This window comes from Temnothorax americanus, unplaced genomic scaffold (assembly GCF_048541705.1).
Source record: "Temnothorax americanus isolate GAGA-0224 unplaced genomic scaffold, ASM4854170v1 Scaffold37, whole genome shotgun sequence".
In the NCBI taxonomy this organism is placed as follows: Eukaryota; Metazoa; Arthropoda; class Insecta; order Hymenoptera; family Formicidae; genus Temnothorax; species Temnothorax americanus.
The window spans coordinates 1,318,720-1,333,225 of NW_027509515.1; the positions used below are offsets into that span (position 1 = coordinate 1,318,720).

Here is a 14,506-nt window from a genome sequence, read left to right on the forward strand (position 1 = left end):
ATGACGTTAATTGGCAATTGACGCGCTACTCACGAGAATATAAAAAATGTTAATTGGCAATTAACGCGCTACTCACGAGAATATAAAAAATGTCTTGCGAACATCGCGATGGTTCATATTGCCCCATTATCTCACAATACCCGCGGTTTCTTTAATACGTGAAACAATACTACGTGATAAACGAAAAAATGCAAGAAATACGAAGTAGAAACAGCGAACAACTGACACTCTAAAGCCGTGATCAGACTACGGATTGGGATTGAAATTGGATTGAAATGTAATCAATCAGAATAAAGGAAACTAACTTCAAGTTTAGTGAACTTTGCTCTAATTGGTCAAATTTCAATTCAATCTCAATCCCAATCCGTAGTCTGATCACGGCTTAGGGCGCTAAGGGCTGCTAGGGGCGCTAGCAAAATTAGAGACGCACCGAGCTGTCACCGAGTACCGAGCATATCGTTAACGAGAAAAGCTGTGTACATAAACGTGAATATTTCGAAATTTTTTAACATGCCGAAAATGTGTGTGGAATATGGATGTAAAAATAAGGGAGGGCATCGGTTCCCGAGAGACAAGACGATGAAAAAAACGGTGGATCACTGCTATAAAACGCGAGAATTTATGTCCGAATACAAATTCGCGACTAAACATATGTTTCATTATATGTCTATTAATTGTATTGTAAACTCACCACTTTTTCAAAGCCGGTGGTAATATAATCCTCAGGTCTAAAGTGGTTTGTGTGCACAGTCGCGAATTTGTATTCGGACGTAAATCCTCGCGTTTTATAGCATCCACCGTTTTTTCATCATCTTGTCCCTCAGGAACCGATGCCCTCCATTATTTTTACATCCATATGCCGCACGCATTCCCGGCATGTTAAAAAATTCTCCAAACCTCTCCACTCGTTAAACGTAAACATTATGACGTCTCCAATTTATGTGCTGTCCTCTGCGCTGAGCTTGTCAAATCGCCATCCACATATTAGAACGAATCCAATTTCGTTAAATTTTTATGTTAAATATCCCCCGCAGTCAGCCGAACAGCGAACATCAGAAGAATCTTCCGATCGATCCGCCGTTTGATTTTGTTATAATTTTTCCTCTCTCTCTTCTGACACAATACATCAACATGCCTCATGCAATTTCATACGACTGCGATTTCGCGATCGGCGGCGTTGTGACTTGCTTTGAAGAGTGACCAATCGTGCGCGAGTTTTTCGGAGAATCTTAGTGGCGTATCGACGTAACTGTCGATACCTCGCCTAATAATATGCGAGACCAGTCGAGATCGGTCGAGCGGGCCGCATCGGCCGCAAAGCGGCGGATTCTTGCCGATGCTGAATTTAATTCGCGGACGCTTCTCGATAATATGTCCGGCGGCGGATTGCGCAGATTAAAATTGAACCGTCGCCATCATCGGCCGATATTCGGGTTATCCGTCGACGTGCGGTTATGATCCATCAATGCCGACGGAAACTGATGAAAAGTGCGCCAGGCGGAAGTACGATTCTTTTTTCTCCTTCCGATAAACGCGCGCGGTCGACGTCTGAGAGATGAGGCCGTCGCCGAGAAAGTCGGCGTTCGCGCAAAACATCCCCCTTTCCCCTTCTCCTATATACCCCCTCCCCCTCCGCCGTACATGGCTCTCGATAGAAATGCCGTACATACCGAGGTACATACATACGCGCGTATTACGAAAAATATCTATTCACATCGCGAGAGAATATACGCATAGAGCTGTGCGCTCGATATCAAATATTTATCCGTCGCGCACCGTCAGTGACATACACCGCGGGAGACACGGAATCGTCGGTGTAACTTTGAAACTCCGGCCGGTAGTTAAGGAATGTTCCGAGTAGTTTTAAGTAGACAGTCCGGCCGGCGCAAAGTAACTTCGAAGTAACTAACGCGAAATTTCATTAGCTCGCCCGCGGCACGTCCTTTACGTATTCAGCGAGCGATTTGGAATGTCGGAAAGAAATGGCGAGATAATTTCGCGATCTTGTCCTCATACAGCGGGAACAGTATAATGTACCTAAATATACAAGAAACGTATACATAATACAAATTACTATCGCGATAATGAGAGATTATCTAATTAAACCAATAGCTTTCAAGAAAATCGCGGTCATCCTCGATTCGACTCGATGAAGCTGAATCGAATATCCAACTTTTAACTTTGATTCAACTTGGAAAAACTCAATTGCGATGCAAAACTGCAATAATCCGATGTAACATCCATGGTGATGCGAAAATCCATATCGCTTCTCGGGCACGCCCGGCCCGCGAGGAGCGATTCACCTTCAAGCACCTTCGGCGCGACGGGCCGGCGAGGAAACGCGATGGCGACCCGGGAACGTGGGGGAGATGGCGATAAGGGCGGCGAGAAGCGGCGGCGGCGAGTCGCGGTACGTAGTAATAGAATGGTAAATACTTCATTAGCGTGTTACTGCACCCCGGTGGCCGAGCGATGGCCGGGAGAAATCGTGGGGGCAAATGAAGCAACCCCCGTGTGGCATACGCGGCGCAGACAGAGCGCGCGCGTTTCTTTCTCCCCCTCGCTACCTCGCCGAACGTTCCCCGCTCCGTACGTAAAGCGGGAGATCGTGCTACAAGAGAAAGAGAGTACATTAAATGTCATTAAAGTACCCAAGTAATCGTCTCGCGCGTTTCGCGTTTCGCGTTCCGCTCCCGTGCCCCGTCGGCGTATTAAGTCAGTTGTATGATAATTTTCGAGCTGACGGCGAGCTGCAATCAACGGTGCTATTATGAACGACGCGAGAAGTTACCGGCGTTGTTGCGAACGTTCTCGGGGGCTTGTTGAGCCGCACTGAACGAAGATCGCGCCGACGATCGAAAAACGACGATGACTCCGTAACGAGCGAATTTGCGCGAAGCTTGTAACGTCTCTTCTCGCTCCGCGCGCCGGCGCCGATGTATTATTACCGTCTATACTTCGCAACGGATTCCCGGGGCTCGATTCTTGAATTCATTCGCAAGAGAAACGTACGCGCCAATTCTGTTCTTACAGAAAAGTTGCAAATCAATTGGCTATCCCATGGCTTCTAATCAATCAACTCGCAACGTTTCTGTCAGTTTCTGGTAAGAGCAGAATTTTTGCGCATGTACGTTTCGCTTGCAAATGAATTTAAAATTCGAGTCCCTGATTGCAGATTCGTACGATATTGAGATAAATTTACGCTGGAAGGCAAACCGGCATAAATTAATGCGCTTTTCCTAAAAAGAAGATACAGTTGTTATTGAAAATAACGTTTCACGCAAGGATAAATCGGTGCGGGAAGAGATTATCTATTTAAAATAGCAATGGGAGGCAGTAATAAAGCCGAGTTCAGTTAATAAATCATGTTTCTACGCTCGACGCTCATTTCGCAGATTGACGCGCACTTTTAACCTTTCAAATTAATTTTCTTTCAGCTCGTGCTCCGCTATGTGCGATGGGAAATTCTTCAGAGAAAGCGTTAAGTCGGATATGTATTACACTTTCAAGATTGTGCTTCGTATTATCCCTGGTTTTCTCATCTACCATTATAAGAGTCCATCTATCTCACCTCTCTCTGATTTTTCTTTCCGGTTTACGTATCTTTTCCAACTACATATCGTAGCTTTTTAAGAATCGACGAAATCCACGTTGGCCACTTTGAATCGCACACCAAGACGAGAAAGGTAAAAATATAACCAGTGCTTATACTCGGAGCTCGTAGCCGACGGTACCGCGGTATATTTCGTGGAAAAAGAGAGAGAGAGGAGAGAGAGGAGAGAGAGAGAGAGAGAGAGAGAGAGAGAGGAGAGAGAGGAGAGAGAGAGAGAGAGAGAGAGAGAGAGAGGGATATACGTCCCAAGTGTCGATACCTCGAATTAATCATCCCCTATGATCCGAGGCGATCAGGGGCGCGCGCGCGCGCGCGCGCTCTTGAGGAATCAAGAGACTTCCGTGGACAGGTTAATGGCAATATCATTATTGCAGCCGGTCGTTATTCACTCTAACAAACTGTGCGGCGCGATGCATTAATCTCCCGAGGCAATGCATCACCGGGCCGCAGTGCTTTCTCGCGTACGCGCCGCGGTGCATGCAGTGTGTGTATGCACTCGCGCGCGGCTTGCGCGCGGCGCGTACAAGCTGCGAAAGCTGCCCGCCGATGCTGGTGGTTCATGTAGCAATGTCGCCGGTAGTCTAACGTGCATATTTCACTTTCGCGCGGCCAAGTGCCGCCGGCCGTTTCGCCCTCTCTTTCTCTTGTTCTTCCACTTTCTCGAGTAGTATTTCGCGTAGCTCGGCTCCGGCGAGCAGCCGAATTAAAGGGAATTTCGAGAGCGTGACGGCGAAAGGCGACGCCAAAGGATTCTCGCCTTTCTGAACTGGGAATCCCGCCTTTTTCACGTTTCCAAGGACCGTCGCGAGCGTTTCGTTTAAGCACCGACAGAAACACCAACATTACATCAGCACGCGCAATAACAGCGGCGACTTCTTACGTTCTTACTCCAAATATCTTTTTATACCTCGGCAATAAAAGGTATAATGCACGAGTCGATTCAAGCTTACACGCGCGTGACTTACATTTCTTCACAGCTTATTGTGAGAAAATCGATGTTAGAGCCGTCATTAAAAATTTATAATTCGAGAGTAAAGTCGTATTTCTCGAAAATAGAAAAAGAATGTATGAATGGTGTGTGTGTGTGTGTGTGTGTGTGTGTGTGTGTGTGTGTGTGTGTGTGTGTGTGTGTGTGTGTGTGTGTGTGTGTGTATGAAGCAATATATCTGTTTGGTACTTTTGCGATTCTTTCAAACTTTGTACTTTACAATAACTGTGCCGAGAATAGCGGTTGTGGAAGTTATTTTTCTTCGACAGAGCTCCCATGTATTATTCACCCTTGCGCCCCTGATATTTTGCCCTTGAACGCTCTAATGCGCCCGAAAAGCACCAAAGGGGAGTAAGCGGTTATGGCGTTTGACAAAAGTAACCCCGCGAGAATAAACCACTCTCAGCGACCCCGAAACATCTTACACGACCTTTACGAAACCCCCAAAAACTTCTCGTCCGTGTCGTGTCTTCGTGACAAAGAATATTATGTTATAAAAAATATAAAAAGATCTAATGGTATATATTTCAGAATAAACTTACTCTCCACCATTGGTGGAATGGCAATAAATGTGGATTGTAAAAGAGAGGAATAGGCGGAATTTAAATGTAAAAGTTATCTTATCTACTGACGTATCCGGCCATTTAACCATAAAGAGAAGAAAGTGAAGTATATGTCCAGTAAATAATAAAAATCCCAGATCGTAAAATTACGGCCGTAAAATTAAAAACCGCAAGAAATTCCAAATTACACGGAGGATCATAATCTTTTTCGCGGAGTCATGCACCGTAATACAAGAGTTAAAATAAAAAATTCCTTTATTTATTATAGCTCCATATTTCCGGATGTTTGTTCGCTAGTGATTCGCCTCGAACCAAATTTTCTTTTAAAGCGTAAAAAGGATGGAAAACAAGACGTACTAGTACGGTCTTGTTTTTCTCATTTGGCCAAGCGCTCTCATTTTCCCTTTGTTCGTAATTCCTTTACAGATATATATACGCGCGCTTTTCAACGACAACATTAAACGAAGTTAAAACCGCGGCAGCAAAAGAAAAAATAATAATTCCAGCCTCATGGCACGTAGTAATAATGCCGTCGTGCAAATACAGGAGACGGCTACAGAGCTAATTTGAGCGCCGATAAATAATATCGCGATTAATAATTTCACCGTGGCGACCATTCGCGTCGGTTAATTCATCGTTTCGCGACATTTAATGCACGTCCTGCATTTATCCCCTCCGGTAACGCGTTACAATATAATTTCGCGTCGGCGGTAAATTCGTTTTCTCGCTGTGTAATCGCTCTGCACCCATACGGGAGCGCGCATATAATGACGTTTACATTAAATTCAACATTATCGACGTAACGCGATATGCGTTAGCCACGACAAAAGTCGCCGTCGTCGCCGCGCAAACGCGTAAAACTGAAAACGTTTACGCCGCGCCGCCGTGCCGGATATCGCGACGGTTGACGAGTTGTCGCTGCAGCTTGCGCATACCTACTCCGCAAATTGACGCGACTACGACATCGCGCGCGCCGCGGAAAACCTTGTGGCTGTCTCGTCTCTGGAAATCATCTCGTTATGCAAATGTGTCATCCCGCGCGAGACTTATCGTGCACGGGCACGCGACAAAAACCGCGCGAGCGCGCGCGCGCTTTCCCATTGTTCTTGCCCGCTCACGGGTCACTGCATTATACGCTCTCGGAAAAGCACTCTGGGTTTACGTTTCATTATTATAATGCATTCACGTGTGTGATCAAAGTCACGTATACCTCTCTTTATTTAATAACGCGACGCGGTATAGAGAAAACACTTCCCCAGCTTACACACAGGACGTTCCGATTTAAACGGAATTACAGATTTAAAGGAATGGAAATGACAACGTGTAATATGAAAACGTTTAACGGCCACAGTTATTAATCATACAAACGTTAAACGATTTCAGCGGGGTTTATAATTGTATACGTAGAGGATGTAATTGTACATTCGACGATGTTAATAGCGGAGCATGACATGTCGCTCGACGCGTGCGCCAGCTGGGAAAATTGGTTGTATGTACAAAGTAATCGTGACGAACTTTGGCGACATCGTCAAGAATGGGGAAAATTGGTCCGCATACCGATGCGAGAACGCCACGCTATTTCCGGACAGTTCTTGCCGTCGTGATGCATGACTGCACCGCGTACTGCAATTAGTCCACGACGTGACAAATAGACGAATGCATAATCCGGCGCGGCGTTCGCCTTTAATCAAACACGACGTGCTCCTATACGCGCACATGGAAATGGAAATAGCCGATATTAAATCATATTGACGTTCTACTCGATCCAACCCCTCGCGCTACTCCAAGCCCGCCATTAGCGAGCGAGCGAGAGTACCGAATTAATCCTTATACCTTCTGTCGTCTTTAGCATTCCGGGGAAATCAATCCCAATTAGATAAAAGATTGACAAGTGTATAGGCGTTATTTTTTTATTTTTCTAAAACATGATCGTACATATAAATAAAATATAGATAAATAAAGCAAATTGTATTAAATTTATAAAAAACTAGATTATGTAACTAATTCGCACAGAAACAGATTGTATTTTACACGCTTGTTCGACATGTAAGAATACTGATACTATAATAATTATGCTTATTATAGCGCTTAACAGCTTTTATCGTTAAACAGGAAAATCGTTTGATTTCATTTGTTTCCACGCTCTCCTAAAAATATCTTTTAATATACGAGAGAAGAAGAAACAACGATCCGCAAGACCTGTTTGCGAGATCTCTACGTGTGAGCAAAACAGCTGATCATTATTGTGTCCGTTAAAACGCGTCGACCATGTCTTTGACATGTTCGCATGGTTCTTGAAAACCGTAAGATAGTAAAAAATTAGAATTTGGCGTCCTTAGTGCCAGTTGTGAATAAGTTATCAGTTAATTTACTCGCATGTTATCATTTTCGTTCGCATGTTATTACGTTCACTCCTAGAGACTTTCGTTCGCGCAACGCTATGTAACGCTATAAAGTGTATGTATATATATCCAATTAAAATTTTAACATTTTACATTACAAGTATAGTATGTTACTTAACTCAACGATTTGGTAATTCCTCACGCGCCCTCATTATCTGTTCTTATTCTATCAAGTTTGCCCACAATGCTATGTGCATGCTAATTGCATGTAATACTTAAACTTGCGATAATAGATAATAAAATAGATAATACGACAGAACGTGCTGATAGCGCTTTAATGAGATGTTGACATCTGTTCATATAATGATATGCTGATAGTTGCTTCCTCATAGAGAAAGCTTTGTGATAGTGAAAAAATTTTTTTTTCGAGATTTTTATGGAAATAGGTTTAGAATGTTCCAAAATGTCGAGAAATCGTATTAGTAAAAAATGTCCGGAAGTGTATGTATGTGTGTGTGTACGGATTTTTTGTACACGCATCTACTTCTACAATTTTTTAGATATCGGGATGCATTTTTTTTTACTCGATAGAGTATCATAGAAAGTATGTTCTCCTCAAATTTTATTAAAATCGGTTGACCGGTATAGATTTTATTCAAAATTTTATATATATATATATATATATATATATGTAGGTCTGGAAGTATGTTCCGGGACTTTTATTTTTGATATCGGTATATTCCGGGACATTTGGCAGTTTCCAGGACTGTCCTGGAAAAAATTGATGTCCTACGGCAATTTTCGGGACAGTTTTTTGAATCTGATTACATATATATGCGTTATATTCCAGGACTGTACATTTCAAAAAACGTAAACAGTCCCGGAACATACCTCTGGACCTACATATATATATATAGAAAAGCGTGTTTTATCCTATAGCTTTCTCAATATTTGATATAGCAATCTATATCTAATTCTATTAAATTTTTCAGTTTTTTCTACCCCTATTTCATATATAATTAATTAAGATTTGGTTAATTAGTTCTAGAGTTACAGACATTTCGTACATACATAGAACCCTGATAAAGTTTAGTCTAATTAACCACATTTTTTATATATGAAATAGGGGTAAAAAAAATAGAATTAGATATAGATCGCTATGTCAAATATTGAGAAAGCTATAAATTTATATATGAATTTTGTCTAGTAGAACCCTTTGCTCACAAAGCTTCCTCTATGAGGAAGCCAAAAAAATAAATATTAATAATTATACATTAAATAAAATAAAAGCTTCCTGTAATAATGAGGAAGCAATGTGCAAGTTTGTAATTTGCACCCTTTTTTTACTTTTTAACACAAATATGCTCCGATACTGTCACGGGTAGCCCATCAGTAGATTTCTATTTATATCGCTTGAGTTTATTTCGCGAACAAATAAACTATATGTATAAGGATTAATCGTTTTTAGAATGCAATCACTCAATTACTTGATAGTTCCAAATACGATTCTCCTCAATCAATTGGGCAGATACTTCGAAACAAAGTACTTAAATCTATATATATATATAAATGAATGTGTATGTATGTATGTGTGTATGTATGTCCTTTATACACTCTTGAACTATTCGACCAAATTTTTACCAAAAGTATATAAAATAGGGGTAGAATTTTCCGGGGAGTGTTATAGAATGTATAATTTTTCGTTACCGATTTTTTTGGAAGCCGGTATCAGAAATTTTTCAAATTTTTCGGGAATTAATTGACCGAATCGCAAAAAATTATATATGAAATAGGGGTAGAATTTCCCGGGGAATGCCATAAACTGCTCGATAAACTGTATAGTTTTTCGTTACCGATTTTTTGGGGAATCGGTATCTTTTTGGAAATTGGTTACGAAATTTTCCAGAGCGGGAGAGAAAGAGAGAGAGAGAGAGAGAGAGAGAGAGAGAGAGAGAGAGAATGAATGAATGAATGATTTTTATTATGCCCTAGTTTAAACTTTAGGCAACTCAAGAGATATACAAAAGATACAAAAATTATAATAATTATACAACGAAAGCAAATATGAAGAACAGAGTGTAATCGCCACAGATAAGCATATACGGTAAATAAAATCGGAAAACGGAGAATCGCGCTACGTTTCCTCGCTAAAATCTATACTATTTACTATTTACAATGTACACGGCGACTAGCTCTGCAGGGGATAGGCACTCCTCTCCAGTGAGAAGAGGTAATCGTGGAGTTTGGATTTGAAAGCGGCAACAGACGTAGCCGACACCACCTCGATAGGAAGTGAGTCCCAGAAATAGATTCCTGCGAGGTGAAAGGAATTATGGTAAGTTTCCGTTCTATGGATAGGAATCTGAAATGTCTGAGGGAGAGCCAACCGTGAGGATCGCCTTACCGAAGGATCGAATTCGGTAAAGATTTCGGAAATGTAATTGGGAGACAATGCGTTGGCCACTTTGAACATTTCGACTCCGAGGAAGTAGAGACGTCTGTTTCTCACAGACAGCCAATTAAGTCGATGACGAAAGGAGGTAATGTGCTCATCTCGTCTCAGGTTAAAGATAAATCGAATTGCACAATTCATGAGCCTTTGCAATTTTGTGTTGAGCTCGTCAGTGACGTCATTGTAGACAAGCGAGCAATAGTCAAGCAGCGGCCTAATCAGAGTGGACACAAGCTTTATGCGTACCTGGAGTGACAGCGAGTTTTTGTGGAATTTTAATTTGTGCAGCGTGAAGTGCACTCGCTGCGAGATGTGCGAGACGTGACTCTTCCATGAAAGGTCAGATCGCATGATGACTCCCAGATTCCTCGCCTCATGAACATATGGAATAGAGGTTCCATTTACTGATATAGAGATAAGGTTACTAAGATCGATCTGCTCTACGTTGCGCTTACTTCCCAGTATAAGAACCTTAGATTTGTTGAGATTGAGGGTCAACCCATTAGTGGCCGCGAAATCCGCTATGACTCTCACGTCATGCGCCACGAGCCGTAAACCCGTGTTCAATTCGCGTAAGAGGCACCTGCGGTAGATCTGCGTGTCATCAGCAAATATCATGTAGTGGGTAAACCGCAGAAATGCCCCTATGTCGTTGATGAACAGGGAAAAAAGAAGCGGCCCCAAGACAGATCCCTGCGGGACTCCTAGAGTGACGGATAACCACTCAGAGAAAATGCCCTCGAGATCGACGACAGCCTGAGTGCGACCGGTGAGATAAGAAAAGATCAGCTTAAGGGCCAAATCGGAGAAACCTAGCTTCCTGAGTTTTTTCAGTAATAATGGATGCGAAACGGTATCGAAAGCCTTACTGAAATCGAAGAGGACCAATATGCTGATCTCGCCCAGATCAACAGCTCTCCCGATATCATGAGAGATACGAAGTAGAGCAGTCTGGGTCGAGTAGCCCTTGCGGAAGCCTGACTGTCGGTCATCCAGAATGCGGTTGGTGGTAATAAAGTCCACGATTTGGCGGTGGATGATCTTCTCAAATAACTTGGAGAGTTCACATAAATTGGTGATAGGTCTTGTGTCAGTAGGCGAGGAAGGTGTCTTGATTTTAGAGAGAGGGCGCACTATGGCGCGCTTCCAGAGCGATGGAAAGTAGCCGAGATTAAGGCAGCAATTGAATAGAGAGACCAGAAGGTTTCCCATATGGGGCAAAGCTAAGGCGATAGTGGATGAAGGCAATTGGTCATAACCCGAGGCGAAGGAAGAGGAAGAAGGATCGACTACTGAACACAGGCTGTCAAGCGTGATTGGAGAAAACGAAAACCGCGGTTCCTCAGGCGTTACGGATAGAAGAATGTCCGAGAACTCAGTCTGCGAGCAGGAGGGGAGACGGTTCGATATTGAAGCGTAGTAGGAGTTAAGTACGTCCCGCGAAAAGAAGCTTAGAGGTGAGGGAAGGGACGATTGGATAAGACCGAGGTTGGAAAGCTCCCGCCACATCTTAGACGGATCTGAAACCGAGCTTAATCTCACCATGTGGTACCGCTCTCTAGCCTTCCTTAAGTCAAGTGTGAGATTATTTCTATAGTTTCTGTATACTTGAAAATCGAGAATGCTACCTGACCTGCGCGCAATGTTGTAGAGCCGATTGCGGTGTCTAATCCTGTCAGTGAGAGCAACAGAAAGCCAGGGTGCTGGGGGACGAGACACGCGGAAAGTGTGGATTGGAGCATGCTTGTCTAAGCTAGCAGTGAAATCGTTGGTGATAGTATTAAGGAAGTTGTCTAATTCCGACTCACTGGGGCTCGATTGACTGAAGTCCTGTGCGAAAGACGCCGACAGCCTAGCGATGAGCGTTTCAAGGAAACTATGCTCCTCGAAATCCCTATAACAGCGCCTCGTCAACGACCGGCTCTTAAAAGAGGAAACCCCGAGCGCATACGTTAACTCGATTAGATCGTGACCGTTGATGAAGGGAGCATTTGACTTGCTAAACGATAACACTTTGTCTAGATTATCGACTAAGAAGACGTCGAGCCATGAATCAGAGGAAGCAGTGTGGAAGGTCGAATTTGATTCGACAATGTGAAGCGACAGCTGCGTGGCCACGTCTCTCAAATGATTGGATTCATAAGAAGATGTGAGGAGATTGCAGTTTAAGTCGCCGGTGATAACAATGTTTTTGTAATTGTGCAATACTCCAGTAAGCGCGTCTACATACTCGTCGAAGTTTCTACCCTTGGGTCTGCGATACATCGAGGTGAACAAGAGAGGCTCCCGCGTGCCATCGCGGACCTCGAGAATGAGATATTCCGGCGCATTCGCGAAAGCAGGAGGAGATGAGGCAAGGACACGCGCTCTAAGCGACTCGCGAACATAACAGGCCACCCCACCTCCCTCCCTGCCCTCTCTATCGGCACGGACCATGTAGTACCCGGCAATTCGCACCAGATCGTCGGAAATATGCGAGTGAAGCCAGGTTTCAGAGATTGAGACAATGTGAAACGATTCAGAAGCCAAAAACGCCTGAATCGACTCGAGATGGGCAGGGAGGGAGCTGGCATTGAGGTGAGCAACCTTGAGACAGTCATGTGGGGCAGCAGGAACCCGACACACACCCTCCTCGAGTCACTGAAACTCCGCGAAATCAGCGTCGGAAGTAATCAATATAGGAGGCTGACCACGGTCTTTACGGACGAAGATCCTACCATCCCTGCTCCACACATGCCTGTAAGAAGATTGCCTTGCTCTCACCCTCGTTCGACGCAATAAATTGTAAGTGTCGGCCGGGAGCAGCTCGTTTACGTATACGCTGCCCGAGGCACCACTCCCAAAAACATCGCCCACCGACAGACGTCGTCTAACACGCATCACTTTGAGAACGTGATCCCGAATCTCGCGCGACTTGAGCGCAACTATCACTGATCTCCTACGATTAGTCGCCTCGGCCCGCCCGTCAGAAGCCGAAGCCGAAGCAACGCTCGACGCTCCGTCTGCCCCGACCGACACACCACGCCTCACCGCATCACGGGTCTCCAGGACGTCGGTGACAAGTTGAGGAATACCCAACGCTGTGAAGACGCTTCTGGCTATCACACCGGAAGCTTCAGTAATCTCGCTCGGAATACCCGAGATAATGATATCCGACGTTCTGGAGACCGACGATGCAGCAGACGACTCGCAAGCCACACGCTGGGCGCTCTCCAGTTGGACGCTCCGAGCCTCCAAAGCCGCTATTCTTTCACCGTGATCCTTCGCGATTTTCAAAATGTCTGGTAATTGGTCAAGTTTACGCGCGAAGTCAGCGTTCACGGCCTCTTGGCGACCGATAAAGGCCGATATTTTTTTGTCCGATTTCTCGAATACAGCAGCAAACTTTTTGTCGAGTTCGTCCAGCCTGGCTGCGAATTTTTTGTCAGATTCTTCGATTTTAGACAGGGAGAGAGAGAGAGAGAGAGAGAGAGAGAGAGAGGGAGAGGGAGAGAGAGAGGGGAGAGAGAGAGAGAGACTATTTGCATGTCTTAATATACATGTTCTCCGGGGCGAAGCCCGGCGGGGCATGCTAGTATGTACAAGATACAAGATACTTTTCTGACATATATTTAAATATTGTGGTTTTGACATATATTTAAATACTAATTGTATTTAAAAATACATTTATAAATACTTTAAATATTATTTTTTGCGTTTATTTTTTAAATAATTAGACATCACAGACGCGCGCTACGCGCGCGCTATTTAGCTTCATACAACTGATGCACACAACTGTCAAAATATACCAAGACAGCCGCTCACGAAGTTAGCGCAGCGAGACAACCAATTAGCATCGCGAAAAAAAGTCAACAAATCTAACTTCGAGACTTGCGAGAAGACTTCGAAAGATGCGAGTATCAATTTAACATGCCTTTTTTTAGATAAGGAAGATAGATACATATCTAAATACGTATCTCAGATACTTTAAGTTACGTATCTGCCCAATCCTGATTATAGGCGAGATTTTTATCACAATTGCTATCGTGATTCGTGCTAGATACGAGATCGAAACGGAAGGAAAGATGGAGATCGCGAAAGAGGGAGCGACTGCGATCGGCGTGAATCTGCGGCCAAGTAACACGGCATAACTAATGACGAGAAGATAAACGGCTCAGCAAACGACGCGTAACGAGTGAAGGTGCCGTGGAGATTTCGTGCGGAAACGGACCGGAAACTCCCGTGGGAAACCCCTTGTCAGGAAATTGTTAGGACCCGAAGCACCGGCGGAAGCGGATCCTCCACCGCGGCAGCGGAGGTAGTGGCGGTGGCGGTGGCGGCGGCGACGGTCGACGTAGAAAATCGAGAAGAAAACCCACGGGATGCGGTAAGAGCGCCGGTGAAACCCGAATGAAATTAGACGGTCGCTCGACTTGAGATAAATAAAGAACGATCGCCTTTCAAAGGCCCGTTTCGCGCGGCGTTTCGGGTTTTGAAAATATTAGTGCTTATTAACTCCAAAACTGAATAAATTAAGAAAACTAATATCAAAAAATTAGGAAAATTATA

The 14,506-nt window shown here is 44.1% G+C and overlaps 2 protein-coding genes across 2 annotated transcripts in view; both read right to left on the bottom strand.

Moving 5' to 3' along the window:
* Window positions 1-14,506, bottom strand: part of Heph (polypyrimidine tract-binding protein 1 heph) — a 459,111-nt gene that overhangs the window by 359,414 nt on the left and 85,191 nt on the right. The gene's annotated exons all lie outside the window — the stretch shown is intronic.
* Window positions 11,211-13,329, bottom strand: LOC143901904 (uncharacterized). Its single transcript, XM_077414538.1, has 3 exons — window positions 12,815-13,329; window positions 11,292-12,695; window positions 11,211-11,250 (listed from the first exon to the last, which is right to left on the bottom strand). The coding sequence occupies exons 2-3, from the start codon at window positions 12,392-12,394 to the stop codon at window positions 11,211-11,213; spliced, it is 1,143 nt and encodes a 380-aa protein (XP_077270664.1). The 5' UTR covers window positions 12,395-12,695; window positions 12,815-13,329.

Excerpts from the sequence above, each read along its gene's own strand:
- LOC143901904 (XM_077414538.1), bottom strand. The coding sequence starts at position 12,394 with ATGGTCCGTGCCGATAGAGAGGGCAGGGAGGGAGGTGGGGTGGCCTGT. Across the intron at positions 11,251-11,291 it reads GTAACGCCTGAGGAACCGCG|TAGTCGATCCTTCTTCCTCT; the intron begins GTTTTCGTTTTC and ends GCCTGTGTTCAG.